General features: G+C 45.2%; 1 protein-coding gene across 1 annotated transcript; it reads right to left on the reverse strand.

Moving 5' to 3' along the window:
* Window positions 1–10,353: 10,353 nt before the first annotated feature.
* LOC141080220 (bromodomain adjacent to zinc finger domain protein 2A-like) lies at window positions 10,354–16,237 on the reverse strand. The gene is made up of 2 exons (XM_073565443.1): window positions 16,077–16,237; window positions 10,354–15,418 (listed from the first exon to the last, which is right to left on the reverse strand). The coding sequence occupies exons 1-2, from the start codon at window positions 16,208–16,210 to the stop codon at window positions 15,250–15,252; spliced, it is 303 nt and encodes a 100-aa protein (XP_073421544.1). The 5' UTR covers window positions 16,211–16,237; the 3' UTR covers window positions 10,354–15,249.
* Window positions 16,238–16,727: the final 490 nt, after the last annotated feature.

The following is a 16,727-nucleotide window of genomic DNA, read 5'->3' on the forward strand; positions in this document are numbered from 1 at the left end:
ATAACGGTGCTGGTGACGGTAGGCTCTTATTTTTTTCTGAGCCCCTAATTTTAGCTCCCGCGGCAGTACTCCCTATTTAGATACTGGCAGCAGTAATTCTGCAGTCCTTGCATATGTCCAACCATGCAGGGGCTCCTTACCCTATACCCACCGCTACCCACTACGCCTGCACGCGCTGCAAAAAGAAGTGGGCGTCAGGACAGTTGTCTCCCTTCTGCCCGTCCCGCAGGCCTTCCGCGATGTCTGCCCCACCGGAGCACCCTGAGTCCCGGGATGAGCGCACCCCCCCTCCTCCAGAGTGGGCTGCTGCAATGTCTCTCGTTCCAAGGCCTGGACCGAGGACTGACTTTCGCAACTATCTTCAGCCACCTGTGCTCCGACCGCCTCTCACTGTGAGTCGTCTGCACCTGACCGCGACCTCCACAGGGACAGGCCGGGTAGGATTGCTAGGAAGCGCGTTATCTCTAGCTCGTCTTCCAGCTCGCAAGGTCCGTCCGCTCCACCCAGGCTGCTTTCCTCATCCCCCTCGTCAGAAAACGACCTTAGGTCAGTCAATGTCTCTCAATCGGGATCTGACTCAGACGCAGATAACAACATGTCCAAGACTCAGGACATGGTCGATAGTCTCATATCGGCCATTTTCAAAATGCTCGAAATAAAGGAAGAAAAAGCTCCTCTTCAGGACGGCTCCGTCCCCTTTAAATGAGCGAAACCTTCCTCCCGAACCTTTTCTAACCACAAAGAGTTCGAGACCACTTTATCCAAACACTGGGAGCCCTTTGAGAAGCGCTTCTCAGGCCGCAGGTACGTAGACGCCCTGTATCTATTCGATGCAGACCTTCTTACAAAATGGACGAAAGCTCCCGAAGTGGACCCATCAGTTTCTCGTCTATCCTCTTTGAAGCATCCAGCGCCTCTTTCTGCCCTATTTTTTGCTTTTGCCTGGGTGCCAAAAGTCATTTCAGCTTGGGCAAAAATTCTTCGCAGGGGCATTCTGTCATCTGCCCCTCAGGACAAGTTGGCTGGTCTGGCAGAACAAAATAATCATGCGGGTAAATACCTTTTGGCTGCCGCCTTAGATGCGGCCGGCTGTGTAGCAAGAGCTAACAGCAACATAGTTGCTATACGCCGTATTCTATGGTTGAAGTCTTGGAGCGCGGTTACCACCTCCAAGAAGACGCTCACTAACCTGGCATTTCTAGACTCTTTGTCACCAAGCTGGATCAGAATAATCTCCAATGCCACAGGTGGTATAAGTACCTCTCCGTGGCCGTTTAGGTCCTTTCGTCCCTTCCCTTCAGCAGAAGGATCATCCCAGCAGGACCGGCCCCTCTGTCTCCAGAGATCGCAGAAAACCATCGTACAGCTCCCCGCTGGAGATCAAGAGGCCAACCCTCCAGGTCCTCAGGCTCCCGTTCCGGTAGATTTTCCTCAAAGTGACGGGTCACCCACACCCGGAAATTCTTCCAGGGTGGGAGGCAGACTTTCCTCTTTCATGGACGCATGGCTGTCTGTTGTCGACGACGCTTGGGTCAGGGAAGTCACCATGTCCGGATACAAATCGAATTCCCCCCCCCAATCTGGCGCTTCTTCCTGTCGCTATCACCAAGTCAGCGGTCCCAAATTCCAGGGTTTCTTCAAGCCGTTTCCTCCCTTCTTTCCGCCGGAGTTATCTTCCCCGTTCTTTCAAACGAATGGTTTTCAGGGTTCTACTCAAACCTTTTCGTAGTTCCCAAAAAAAAAAAAAAGATGGCTCCCTTCGTCCAATCTTGGACCTCAAGTTGCTCAACTGCCACATAAGGATCCTCCACTTCAAGATGGAGTCCCTGCACTCGGTGATAGCCTCAATGGAACCCGGGGAGTTTCTCTGTTCTGTGGACATACAGGATGCATATCTTCACATTCCTGTGTGCTTGCAACATCAAGAATATCTTCGTTTTGCGATTCAAGAAAATCACTACCAGTTCACGGCTCTTCCCTTCGGGCTAGCCTCTGCTCCCCGCGTTTTCACGAAGGTGATGGCGACAGTCATGGCCATTCTTCGCTCCAGGGGGATCCTCATCATCCCTTATCTGGACGATCTCCTGATCAAGGGCTCGTCCCGTCAAAACTGTCTTCAGAGCCTTCAGATAACCCTAGATACTCTTTGCCGCCTCAGATGGATAGTCAACAAGGAGAAGTCCGTTCTGACCCCCACTCAGTGTCTGACCTTTCTGGGCATGGAGTTCGACACAAATCTAGCCCGGGTGTTTCTTACGAAAGAAAAATTTACGGCCCTCTCCAAGGGAATCCGAACCCTCAGAAGGCCAATGCCCATTTCCCTTCGGTCCTGCATGAAGGTTCTGGGGAAGATGGTAGCTTCCATGGAAGCAGTGCCTTTTGCACAATTTCACCTTCGCCCCCTTCAGCTGTCCCTTCTCTCAGCCTGGGACAAACCACGTTGTCTCTGGACTGCCCCATTCCCCTTCCTCTCAGAGTAAGGCAATCCTTGACTTGGTGGGCAATGCCAGCATCAGTTATACAAGGGAGGTCCTTTCTTCCGCTTCAGTGGCAAGTCATCACCACCGATGCCAGTCTTCTAGGACGGGGAGCAGTGTTCCATCAGAATACGGCCCAAGGACGCTGGAATCCACACGAAGCTCTCCTCCCTATCAATCTTCTGGAGATAAGAGCGATCTTTCTGGCCCTGCTCCGCTGGCAGCCTCTCTTCGTAGGCAAACCAGTCCGCATTCAGCCGGACAATGCCACGGCTGTGGCGTACATAAACCACTAGGGGGGCACGCGCGGCAAGCAAATAATGTCGGAGGTGACCAGGATACTGCGCTGGGCAGAATGTTACGTTCCGGCAATCTCCGCCGTTCACATTCCAGGAGTGGAAAATTGGGCAGCCGACTTCCTGAGCCGTCAAGGCCTAGCATCAGGTGAATGGGCTCTTCATCCCTCAGTCTTCGATCAGATATTCCAGCGCTGGGGCATTCCGGATGTCGGTTTCATGGCATCTCGAATGAACCGCAAGGTTCCATGCTTCGTAGCCAGGTCCAGGGACCCCCTAGCTGTCGCCTGCGATGCCCTAGTAATTCCGTGGTCCCAATTCCAACTTCCTTATCTGTTTCCGCCTCTTCCCTTGATCCCAAGAGTGGTCAAGAAGATAAAATCGGAAGGCGTCCCAGTGATTCTATTGGCTCCAGACTGGCCAAGACGTCCTTGGTACGCAGAGCTGGTGAATATGCTCGCGGACGTTCCCTGGAGCCTTCCAGACCGTCCAGACCTTCCCTTGCAAGGCCACCTTTCTAACGAGAATTTTCATTCTCTGAATTTAACGGCATGGCCATTGAGGCCGCGATCCTGAAAGAATCAGGTCTGTCCAGCCAGGTTATTCAGACTATGACCAGAGCCAGAAAACCAGCCTCTTCCCGCATTTACCACAGGTACTGGAAGGCGTTTTTCCGTTGGTGCGACGATAAGGGAATCTTTCCAATATCCTTTGCCATTCCATCCATACTTGGTTTTCTCCAGTCTGGGTTGAATGCGGGTCTGCCGCTCAGTACCCTCAAGGGCCAGGTCTCCGCTCTATCTATCCTCTTCCAAAGAGAGCTCGCTCCTTTACCGCAGGTTAAGACCTTCCTCCAAGGGGTCGCCCATGTGGCCCCACCTCATCATTCGCCGATAGACCCGTGGGATCTCAATCTCGTCCTTAGCGCTCTCCAAAAGGCGCTGTTCGAGCCTATCCAGGACATTCCCTTATCTCTCCTCTCCTGGAAAATGACCTAATTGATTGCCATTACATCCTTCAGAAGAGTTTCCGACTTGGCGGCCTTGTCATGTCGTTCCCCTTACCTGATTCGCCATCAGGATAAGGTTGTCTTCAGGCCCGTTCCTTCTTTTCTTCCAAAGGTGGTATCCTCTTTTCACATCAATGAGGATATTGTTCTCCCATCCTTTTGTCCTGCTCCTTCTCACCCTCTTGAGAAGTCACTTCACAAACTGGAGGTAGTTAGAGCCTTGCGGGTCTCTCTCGGCAGACCTCTTCTCTTCGTCAGTCCGATTCATTGCTGGTCATCCCTGAAGGTCGCCGGAAAGGGCTTCCGGCATCCAAATCCACGATCGCTCGCTGGACTCGTTCTACCATTCTGGAAGCGTACCGACTTCAGGAAAAATGGCCCCCTCCGGGAGTGAGAGCTCACTCTACCCGAGATGTGGCAGCTTCGTGGGCCGTTCGTCACCAGGCTTCGGCTTCATAAATTTTCAGGGCCGCGACCTGGTCGTCCTTGCACTCTTTTGCGAGGTTCCACAGGGTTCATACCCAGATCTCGTCTGATGCAGTTGTTGGTAGGAAGGTTCTGCAGACGGCGGTGGCACACCGTCCGACCTAAGCCCTTCCTGTTCTTTCGTTCCTTATTGCTGTTCCCTCCCTTGGGACTGCTTTGGAACGTCCCATGGTAATCTGTGTCCCCCAATAAGGCGATAAAGAAAGATGGATTTTTGGTTCTTACCGTAAAATCTCTTTCTTGGAGCCTTCATTGGGGGACACAGCACCGTCCCTGTTTAAGTTGTACCATGTTGGGTCTTTGGGTCCCTTTTTGGGTTGGTACATATGTTTAGAGTTTTCGTTGCTTCTCCTACTGCTTTCTCACCAACTGGGGTGCTTAGTGCCTGTCGGTGGGTGTATACTGCCGGGGAGGAGCTAATTTTCTTGTTTTGCATAGTGTCAGCCTCCTAGCAGCAGCAGCATACACCTTATGGTAATCTGTGTCCCCCAATGAAGGCTCCAAGAAAGAGATTTTACGGTAAGAACCAAAAATCCATCTTTTTTTATTTTATTATTTTTCCCTAACTAAGGGGGTGATAACGGGGGGTTTGATTTACTATTTATGGCGGTTTTTATGTTTGGCAGCTGTCGCACGCTAAAAGACGCTTTTTATTGTAAAAATAGTTTTTGCATCACCACATATTGAGAGCTATAATTTCTCTGTATTTTGACCCACCGAGTCATGTGAGGTCTTATTCTTTGCGGCACGAGTTCACGTTTTTATTGGTACCATTTTCGGGCATGTGACATTTTTTGATCACTTTTTATTCCGATTTTTGGGAAGCAGAATGAACAAAAACCAGCGTTTCATGAATTTCTTTTGGGGGGGTGCGTTTACACCGTTCCACGTGCGGTAAAATTGATAAAGGTCTCATTTAGGTCTTTTTTTATGTTTTGTCGGTTTTATGCAATGAAAACTATTTTATATAAAAAATCATTATTTTTGCATCGCTTTATTCTGCGAGCTATAACTTTTTTATTTTTTCGCTGATGATGCTGTTTGGCAGCTCGTTTTTTGCGGGACAAGATGACGTTTTCAGTGGTACCATGGATATTTATATGCGTCTTTTTGATCGCGCGTTATTACACTTTTTGTTTGGCGGTATGATAATAAATCATTATTTTTTGCTTCGTTTTTTATTTTTATTTTTTAAGGGGTTCGCTAAAGGGGTTAACTAATGGGACAGTTTTATAGGGCGGGTCGTTACGGACGCGGCGATACCTAATATGTGTACTTTTATTGTTTTTGTTTTTTTTATTTCCAAAAAATGGATTTATTGGGGGGATATTTTTTTTTTTTCTAATTTATTTGGCGATTTTTTAAAAATTATTTTAACACTTTTTTTATTTTTTTTTAACTTTATTACATAGTCCCAGGTGGGACATCACTGTCCTGTGACAGATCAGCGATCTGTCACAGGCAGTGCAGAAGGCTTCCTGCAGGCCCCCGTCGCCATCTTGGATTCGGGGGCCTGCAGGAAAGGAGCCCCCCGCAGCAGCGCTCCACATTGCGCTGCCGTGGGGGGCTCAGGGAAGCACGGAGGGAGCCGTGACCGCCCCTGACACATTGTGCCGGGTGTCAGCTGTGATAATCAGCTGACACCCGGCCGCGATCAGCGGCGCACACCACGTGGGTGCCGCTGATCGCGGTAGACGTACTATCCCGTCCATGGGCATAGGGGCCCGGGTCCCATGGACGGGATAGTACGTCGGATGTCAGGAAGGGGTTAATGGTCATGTGTTAATATGTACTTACATTGTGCATACACATTAACTTACTTTTCTCAGTTCAGATTCGTTTTTTATTCTTTTCATTGTGCATTCAGTGCATATATGGGTGTGACTGCCCTCTTTCTGAGCTGGGAAAACCATCCTGTCTGGCCTAAGCTTTTACTAGTGGTTCAGCCGCTCGATCCTTGTTCACATTCACGTCACTTGGCAAGTGAAAAGGTTTTAAATACTAGAGTAGGGACTGTCCCACAAGGGTTGCCGTGACGTGGCGGGATGGCTTGTACATTATTTTGATCAAAATTATGTTTACTAAATACCCTATTATTATTATTACCTTTATGCATTATTTGCAGTTTATTTTTTACTTTTTAGTTCAGGATATTTGTGTTTTTTGCTTTCTGTTTTCTTTGTATAAAACTCTGCAGATCTCTGGTGTGTGCCTGGGTCCAGGCCACTGGAGCCGAGGACTGACATAGCAAACCTTAGGGACACCAGTCTCCTGCTTTTTAGGGTGTTTATCCTTGCTCTCAGTTCGCTCTGTTTGTCTCTGGGCAAAAAGGATGTCTGTGACCGTGAGTCCAAGAGGACTCCCAGGAAGGCTTTCTTTGTGGAGGGAGTGACATCTCATTTTTGTAGATTTATCAACCATCCCAGTGACGTCAGAATCTGCGAAGTCGTCTGTATGTGCCCCTGTAGCACCTGATGTTAGGGATGAATTGGGATATGATAATATGCGTCCCGTAGATCGATTGTTGCCATAGCGAACCCATCCCCTATCAGGGGAACTGCTGATCTGATTTACTCCATCTTGAATCTCCTGTAATGGATATATGGGTTCAGAGGCTTCAAATTTATTATAATTCGGTGGGACCCATCTGTTTTTTATTAAAAAGAGCTTAGAGTAGTGACACTGGTTCTCTTCTCCCTCTGGAACTGGAGAAATTGCCCTCGAAGCTAGTAGTTTCTCGATGCCTGATATCAGGGAGGCCTGGAGCGTCTGTGTAGAGAGTTGCGTGATTCTTACTCTGAGGAGGGTAGGAGGTAAATTCTATCTTCACCCACTCCTGGATGGATCTTAAGACCCATGGGTTGGTAGATTTTTTTTTGCCATTCCGGAAGGAAGTGAGAAATGCGACCTCCTACTTCTCTTTGAGCGTCATGGTTTACTCTGACGCTAGTCACAGGAGAGAAAAAGATTTCTACCCTTGCCTCTTTTGTGGTAGCTCCATCTTCCTGTCTTTCTTCCCTTTGCCTCTGCTCCTGAGGGGGGCCGAAAGGGTCTTTTATATTTCTGAGAATCCGAATCCTCTAGTTGCTGCATCTTCCTCTTTTTTTGCTGGAGGGGCACTAGGGGCTGGTGCAGGCTGGGAGCATGCCAGGGAAGCTTGCATCTCCTGACGCACAATGCTCTGAATGTCTTCCTTTAAGGAAGGACCTTCTTCCTTCAGGACTTTTTCAATACACTCCTGACATAAAAGTTTGCCATGTGAGGAGGAGAGTCTGTTGGCACACAACACACATTTGTGGCTAGTGGCCTTGGATTTGCTCTTGGGTGCAGCATCCTTGTCCCCCTGAAAGAGAAGGTAGAATTGGTCTCTATTACCATAACTAGACCCTGGAGAAGACCCAATGCCTGCATACTCTCAGGGATTGGATTAGTGCTGGGCTCCACAGACGCAGAGTGGAAAGGCTTAGACTCCATTGCTAACATTTGTCCTACCCTTGCCTGTTCTTCTGTCCGGGGCTCCTTAAATAGGGCGACCGAACCAGCGCCTTCCCTCCGAGCTGAAGGGCTCCTCCCCCAGTTTCCCCTGGTTGGTGGAACTTTTGCTAGGAATCAACCGGGTTCTTTATTTTAAAATTGCCGCTGCGTTCCACGCTGGAACACAGAAACCAGAAGTGACGATACCAGCATGCCGGCCAGCATATGACATCACTTCCAGCCGCCGGCACCGCGGAGTATGCAGCGAGGGGAGCTGGAAGCAAGCCTCCTCGCCGAGCAGCTGTCCGACGCCAGAGCAGGGGGAAAGAGATGGGCACGGAGAGCTCAGAGAGATCTCCCGCCCAAGAACTCCCTGGACCTTACCCGGAGGCACGGACCAGGGAGCAACTGTCCTGAGGAATAAAGAACCGTGATTCACCACACACTCTTTCAGACTATTTGCAAGGTAAGTTTATTAAATGGTGCTGAACAAAAAAATTCCATGCATAATTCAACTGACACACCCAACGTTTCGACCCTCCTGGATCTTAGTGATGAGGTTACTTAGTTACAGAGATAAAGGGAGTATGATGCACCATTAGGGAAAGATCCCCTTTTTTATTTGTAATCCCCAGTTACTTATAAATATGTATAATGGTTGATATAAGTGGCCGTCTGGGAATTGGAGACCTTAGGATGTGGGGGCTGTGTGCAGGCTCAATAGCGGTGCCAATACCTCCAGGTGGGTGCGGGAGCGCCGCTATTGAGCCTGCACACAGCCCCCACATCCTAAGGTCTCCAATTCCCAGACGGCCACTTTTATCAACCATTATACAGGGTGGGCCATTTATATGGATACACCTAAATAAAATGCAAATAGTTGGTGATATCAACTTCCTGTTTGTGGCACATTAGTATTTGGGAGGGGGGAAACTTTTCAAGATGGGTGGTGACCATGGCGGCCATTTTTAAGTTGGCCATTTTGGATCAAACTAAATTTTTTTCAATGGGAAGAGGGTCATGTGACATCAAACTTATTGAGAATTTGACAAGAAAAACAATGGTGTGCTTGGTTTTAATGTAACTTTATTCTTTCATGAGTTATTTACAAGTTTATGACCACTTATAAAATGTGTTCAAAGTGTTGCCCATTGTGTTGGATTGTCAAGGCAACCCTCTTCTCCCACTCTTGGCAAACTGATAGCAACATCGCAGAAGAAATGCTGGTCTGAAAGGGTCAGATTCCTTGTAGAAAAGCTCGGACCTGACACCCATAAAATGATGGTGCACCATCTTGCTGGAAAAACTATAAGTAACGGGGGGATTACAAATAAAATGGTGCATCATACTCCCTTTATCTCTGGAACTAAGTAACCTCATGACTAAGACCCAGGAGGGTCGAAACGTTAGGTCTTTCAGTTGAATTATGCATGGAATATTTTTGTTCAGCACCATTTAATAAACTTACCTTATTTTGCAAATAATCTGAAAGAGTGTGCAGTGAATCACGGCTCTTTATTCTTCAGGACCTCATTTGTCCATTCCACCAGCACCTCGCCCTCTAGACTAGAGCGCACACCATTTCTTCTTTTTCCGAGTCCTGAGGAGACAGGAGCAGCATCCAGGAGAGGGCGAGGGAAACCGACCGACCTCCAGCTTAAAGGTAATTGTCCGGTCTCTGCCGCCGACAGAGCACCGATGACCTCTTCAACCCAATAGGGACAGGGAAAACACTGGGGAATGGAGGTAGGAGGGGCTATTTGACCTCTTTTGTATTTCTTGTCCCTTTTTGGATGACATCCTCCTCCTGCGTGCTGTCGTGGGGGGTTATTAGAGAAAATGGAAATACATTTTTTTTCTATTATTTTTACGTAACGGTGTGGTAAAGGGGGGTTTGATTTACTATTTTTTTCATGTTGATCACTGTGATGGGGTCTATCAGTGATCAAAATGACCCAATAGGAACAATTTCCTATTGTTGCCGGGTGCCGGCTGGCAGATCTCGGTGGGTGCACTGCGCATGTGCCCATTTTCTTCTCGGAAGACGACGCCTGGTGGCCGGGAAGGATGCAGGAGGGTCCAGACACCGTAGGTACTGGGGAGAATCTGGGGACCCCATTTCTCTCTCCTGTTATGTGCGATGGGAAATTGGACCTTTTTTTTTGCGATTGCCATTATTCCGTTAATAACGGCGATTGCAACACTGGGGTCGGTAAAAACCAACCAGAATCATGTTCTCTGGGGGCTCAGTTACCCCCGGTAGCCGAGACGCCGGAGAAATTCTGACTCTGGGGGGGCAATATACACTTCTCAGCGCTGTTAAAAAGCGGCGCTGAGGCATAAGTACCCTTCACTGCCACCGTTAAAAGGTGTATCGGCGTTCGTTAACTGTTGACAATACCATTAATTTTGACCAGGGGTGCCCAAACTTTTACATGCCACTATATATCTATCCATTCCTAACTGCACTGTTCCTTTAACAGTCTAGTGATAATCATATCAGGTATGGAACATTTGGACAAGCACTCACAATACATACAAACTGTATGGTCTCAATGCTTGGTTCATGCTCGTGTTGCTTCAAGGTATGAGAAAAATAAACAAAGATGAATACATTTCTATGACTCATTTTTATTTTATTTCAGCTGCTAAAGGGCACACTACAGCACATGTGCGACAACGTGAAGTACTAAATTTTTTTTTTTTTGTTTGTTTAATTTCTTAAAAACGAGATTGGTCCTAAAAATATAGAAAGAAATAAATTTAAAATTCACAGAAAAAACTGTACATTTATCAAAAGTCACTATAACACAGTTTGGTTACATATATATAAAAAATAATATAGGAGGATGTGAGAGCTGGTGGGGGTAATTCTGGTGTGGGTCCAAAGCACCGTCGTAGCTGCAGGACTGACCGTGATGGGTTATGCAGTCATACAGAGATGCTTAGTGCACCGGTAGAAAATCCACACCCTCACTCTCATTCAGTGTAGCAAAGACTAAACCTGTGTTTTTCCTATTCTGTTTTGTGTTGTTGCGCATATTTCGGCAATATTTCTGCTGCCAGCTTTGTTACATATACCTTCCATGGAAGGGACTCGTGTTTGAAATGAAGCCTCAATTGTAAGGAACTGTAACACACTGCACTGAAATGTCAAGGCCTCCGTGTCACAAACTGGATTATCAGAGAGCTCATATAGTGATGTGAGAGCAGACACAGCTCACATGTGGTATCAGTCAAATTGATAAGAAGGGTCCATGCACAGCAAGAATAAACCAATACCCACCTATGCCAATCATCACTGGGCTTTGATAAAACAATATTTCTCAGGAAAGAACAGGGCAGTTAATATAGAGAACAAAAACTTTGGATACATCCTATAAGGGAGGACAATGTTGACATTTTGAAAACTGCCCTTTAACTATTGACAATTAATATTAAAATTAAAGTTGTAACAAAAGTCTGCCATAAAGTGAATAGTTTTTACCTTATCAGCTCAAAGAAACAATCTGTACTGACTAAAGGGTTGTTATCAATCCTTAGGGCCCACTGCTGCCCAGCCTCCCACTTGTCGTTTTTAAAGGGTGCACTCCTGACCGATTTAAAGGGAATCGATCAGCAAGTTTTTACTATGTAAACTGAAGACAGCAGGAGATAAGAAGCTGAAACACAGAATTCAGGGATGTGAAGGATTTATCACTAATAAGATTAACATTGCCAAACTAGTACTGTAACTAAGCACCTGTCTAAGGACTTTGCACACAGAGTATGGTGTGGGCGGGGTTTGCTTCCTCAGCTCTGCTGCACTCAATTTAGAAAGATCTGATTGAGTTAGAACAGCAGCACCTAGTAAACCAAGTGATACACTGTTGGATTCAGTTTCTCTGCCTACATTATGCTCCTTTAAGAGGGGGATAGCAAAAAAACCTGCTGACAGATTCTCTTCAACGGTTTGGACTAGAAGGAAAATTTAAAAACACCTATAGGAGAGGTTACCATTGGCTGCCATGTTTGATTCAGAACTATCGTGCTATATCAAAAACAACTTGGTCAACAAAAATATATCCTAATTGAGCTACTCTTCATTAGTGAATAATACATACATAGGCTTATTCACCACCACAGGGGTCTGTATGGATATTCTGACTCCTTTGCCATCATTACCCTGACTATCTTCAGTGCTAGGTGACTTGTGTATGCGGTTTAGTATCTGATAGTGGGGGCTTACTACTTACAAATATCCGGCCTGCTGCTCTATAAGGTAAGTTTTACCCCACTAGTTTCTGCAGTGTGGACATAAAACATACCCTGGGTGGTCGGGAGGAGTTAGCAGTGTAATCTAATCTTCTGTACATGCATTATTAATCCTATAATAACCCTTTACTGGTTTACCTTGTGTAATCCTACTAATTGTATGCAATTTATTATAATTATTATTTATTAAGTTCAAATTGCATATATTTATTTTGTCTGCATTGTTTTTGGCATAGCTTGGACAGTGTTGTCGTTGAGACACTGGTCTGAACATTGCACTTCCTGATGCTGCAAGAAAAGTCAGCTTTGCCTCTGCAGCATCGGAGGAGCGCAGGAGCACGGAGGCTGGCCAAATCCAGAAATCTGCCTAGCTTCAGAGCAGTGCTTACACGCTCTATAGAAAAGAGCGTATTAATGCTATGCTCCTTGCCTAAAAGACTGGACATGGCTGACACCCTGCATAGGTAGCCAGTAATCTAAGCAGTGGGCAGTACAAAATTAAATTAAACATCCCTCTTTTTACAAACCTAGAGTATTTTTAACAAGTAAAGTTGCTTGTTTTTGCAGTTTTAATGATTTATGATGACAAACTTTCATTTTCTTTGCCTAAAAATAAAATGGCTGTCTGCAGTCACCACTAGGGGGAGCTTGCCGCATACTGTTTGTACATTAACAGTATAGAGTGAGCTCCAAAGCTCCCTCTAGTGGTGACTAAAGACAGATCAAATGTTATCGCTCAATTTATCCGACCACTACATTAGATCAGTAGTACGCAGGATCTAATGTTAGACTTTAAAGAAAGTGGAGATTTGTGCGGAATATCAACACATGCAACTTTAGAATAAGGTAAACCTGGTCATTACTGTCTGAAGCAACAGCACCCAGAGAAATCAGATGATGAAATCAAAGTATTACAAATAGCTCAACAAAAAGGCTTTAACATTACTTAAAAGATATGGTGGTCACTTAGAGAAAAAATAAATATGTCTGCATTTTATAAATTCGTTTCAAAGGTTGTTGTCTACTACTTAATACCAAAATAAAAAAAACAGCTTTTAAACATCCGAAATATAAAAATATTTACGTGCAGCGCCAGCCTACATCTATCTAAAAAGATCTATCCCCGCCCAGTTCTGCCTGCGAAACACGTCATAAAACTAACTGAGTCCCCCACTTTGTTACCCGACAGAAGTGATAATGCAGTGTAAGACTCCAGAAGATCGCTTTCTCGTTGATTATTTGACACTACGTCATTTCACTGGGTATAGTGCAAAGGATAATACAGTTTATTGCTTTACAATGCAACGTGTTGGTTGCAGTCAAATATTGCTTTATAATCCAAATACACTATCCCATATTCCTATCAATCTAACCCATGTGAGCCTTGGACTTCCAGATCTGAAGGGGTAAAGACGTGAGATTTTGGGGATGTTCTACTAGGAAAGATCACCCTTGTAAAGTGCAAGATCAGCTATACCAGACCAACCTGAAGACGACTAACCTGAAACGAGAACGTATCCTAAAACTTGTGCTTGCAGGCAGAACTTAGATCAAAGGAATGGGGTGGAATGTGCTGGCACTGCAGGTTTTTAGAATGGAAGGAGAATATTTGTCTTTAGAAAATAAAAATTCAAGGCAAAACAACATATAATGGACTGGCTGACTCCAAGTGCACAGATCCCCTCTGGTTTACACCAAGAACTTGTTCCCATTTCTTTATTTGCCAAGTATTATATATTCAATGGATTAGTGTATGGATGAATGTATGAATCTCTGGCCAGACCAATCAGGGAATGAATAGAAGAAGAAAAGTAGACTACTTCTTCAAGCCACACAATGGTCCTGTGCTACCTGAATGACCAGACTTCTCAGTGACGCATGGATGCAGACAGGTTTTTGAAATAAACCTCAAGATGCTTCTTGGGAACCCAAATGAATGATGTCTAACCTAATAAAAGCCAAAGGTCACTGTCAGGGTGGAGGTGCACACAGACGGCTACAGCACTTACTGGTAAAAGTCTTTCGGAGGTTGGAAAATGTTCAAACAGACAAGATATTAAATACCAAAAGCAAATGGCCGTAGAGCCGGACACCATGATAAATAAATACACAACGTAAATAAGAAAGGAAGAGGTAACATCAATTCTACAAAACGCACTATAAAGTCAAATAATAAAAAAATACAAAAAAAAAAAAAAAGATTGTAGCAAATGTCCTCTGGGAACCCTGTAGTGCTTAAGGCCTATAAAGGCCAAAGGTACTGCTACTTGGCAATAGCTGGTACCTCTCAATCTCGACATAAGGGGGCAAATGACAGAAAAGGAAGTCGCTGGCATGGGTGGAGGTAGTGCAGAAAAACAATTGAGACTAAAAAAAAAATAAAATGGTTTATATAACAAACAGTGATTAACCAAAAGAAGCAGCACATTGAACAAGACATGGTTAGAGGTGAGAAGATCCAAGTTCAGGCCCGGGACACACAAAATTATTGTTCTGGCACCGAACGCTGGCCGTATGACACCACACACTAGAAAGCAGATACCTCATCTATGGTCCAAAATAATAAAATAAAGTCGCTATTGCTATTGAATAGGTCCTGGTGCAGGGGTTAAGAACCCGGCGACAAAAAAGGAGTGAGCAGATACTGAAAGCGTTAAACATGGCCATGTGACAACTTCTGACCAAACCTAATACAGCTAAGTTGTAGCTCATCATTAGGCAGCCTTGTGCCCATGGTGGGTGACTGCATGGACTATGTATACATATACAGTATAAATATATGCATTTTGCACATTACGCTAATGTAGATGTCGCAGTGGAATACATGTAAACGTGCATATTTCAGCGGGGATATCCAGGGTCAGTAGACGTGAAACATATTGGCTCATGGACGCTTAGTAGCAGGTCTACATAAGCATACTTAACACTGAGATGTGACTGAAGATACCACCAAGATGAGCCGGACACGGTAGCACAGCTACTTCTGATTGAGGGTAGGCCGCCCTGGTGACAACAGTGAAAAATCCAACCTCAGAGGGAATGAAAGGAATTCAGACACACTGGGAAAATGGATTTGAGAAGGGGTGCAAGGGCCCCATGTAATGAGAAATTCTTCCCCGCTGTCAAAATTTCTCTTCAAAGTGTGGCACGCGCCTTGAAAGATGAACGGACAAGAAGAAAGATGAACCCGTTTTTTTCAGTGTTGCAGAGATGCACAAACAAATGGTAAAACTAAGAAATTGCGGCTCCAGTCTCAAAGGGAATTGTTTTCTCGCTCTTGGTTGAATTCCTCCCATCGGCTTTCATAGAACTTTTTCAGAACCAGTCCAGCCTTCCCGACGACAGAGTCATCCTCATTAAACAGTTGGCAATTACTGAACACGAGCTCGGCATCTTCTGCAAATTCTTGGTAGCTGGTATATCTACAGACGGGAAGAGAGAAGACAGTGATAAAGGAGTGGAGCAGACTGTATTATACACACCGAGTTGGAATCTCAATACACAGAAGCTTTATGATAAAATATACAGATCTATTCCTGTCCTACCCTGGAAGGCATATCAACAGAAAGCATGCATCTTACTTTTAAGGGGTGGTCTGGTCACAGGAAATGGATGACATATCCATGTAATAGGTCACCAATACCAGATCACAGGGGGATCCAACACCAGCACCCCCAGTAAATATCTGGTAGTTGCTCCGCAGGTGTATTCATTGACCAGATCTGCACTGCACTTATCCATTCAATGCGTACTGTGTATAAGCAGGTATTAATTAGCTCAAGAGAATAAGAGCAGATCTGCAGTACCTAGCAGAATGGAGCTGAGCCCTGTGGGTGCCATGTGTCAGACACCCACCAGTCAATATCATGTGACCGTAAAAACCATTAAAGACAAAGCAAAAATCATACCACCATGCAGTGATCCTAGTAAGAGTGACCAAAATGCTATCGTTACTACTTGCCATAGTAAACCTTCAACAAGTTTGCTCTAATAAATTTCTAAAATCAAAATGAGGGAAATCCAGGGTTATTCTCTACAATGCTAATGTAGTATACACTCTGTTTGTTATTAAGGACTTACCGTGCATTCAGCAACTTGTTCCGCATGGTAGAAAAATCCATAGGGTTCTTGATGATTTTTCTGTATCCAGGCACAAGGCGCGGGTTCACGGGCTCTAGGAACGGCCAGGCATCATCATGGGACTCCATCTCCATCAAAATGATTCTAAATGACAGACAAATAATGGTTACACGAGCGCTAACCCTGCTCTTAGATTAGAAGAGTATTTTTACAATAAAAATGAGCATTCTGGTAAAAAAAGAAAGGAACTGGCTGCCAGAGTGCCAAGAGTTAAACTGTCAACTTCAGCAGACATAGAGGCATCAATGGCACAAAATGAGATACTTTAAAAGGCTGTCCCCAGCAATTCACAATAAATGACCAAATTTAACCAAACAGTTGGACAAGCCGCATTATATTTTGCATTAAGTGCAAAAAATCATTATTGTACGGCAGAGTCCAGAATATATCACGGGTGTGAACAAGTCTGTGTCTGCTGCTCCATCAGGAGAATATAAACTACACCAAATTACACACAAAGGAGGTGAACATTTCACCATCACTTGTATATGAGCTTGTTGAAAGTTCCATGCCAAAACTACAGGTTTTAACCAGAGCTTTTTTCCATTTTTCGCTCCCCTTCTTTCCAGAGCCATAACTTTTTTATTTTTC

Source organism: Dendrobates tinctorius, unplaced genomic scaffold, assembly GCF_039654945.1.
Source record: "Dendrobates tinctorius isolate UK_male_01 unplaced genomic scaffold, ASM3965494v1 ptg000779l, whole genome shotgun sequence".
NCBI lineage: Eukaryota > Metazoa > Chordata > Amphibia > Anura > Dendrobatidae > Dendrobates > Dendrobates tinctorius.

What these genes read in the sequence shown, in the direction of transcription:
- LOC141080220 (XM_073565443.1), bottom strand. Translation starts at nt 16,210, where the DNA reads ATGGAGATGGAGTCCCATGATGATGCCTGGCCGTTCCTAGAGCCCGTG. An exon ending in AACAAGTTGCTGAATGCACG is followed by an intron (nt 15,419 to 16,076) that starts GTAAGTCCTTAA and finishes TCCCGTCTGTAG; the next exon opens with ATATACCAGCTACCAAGAAT.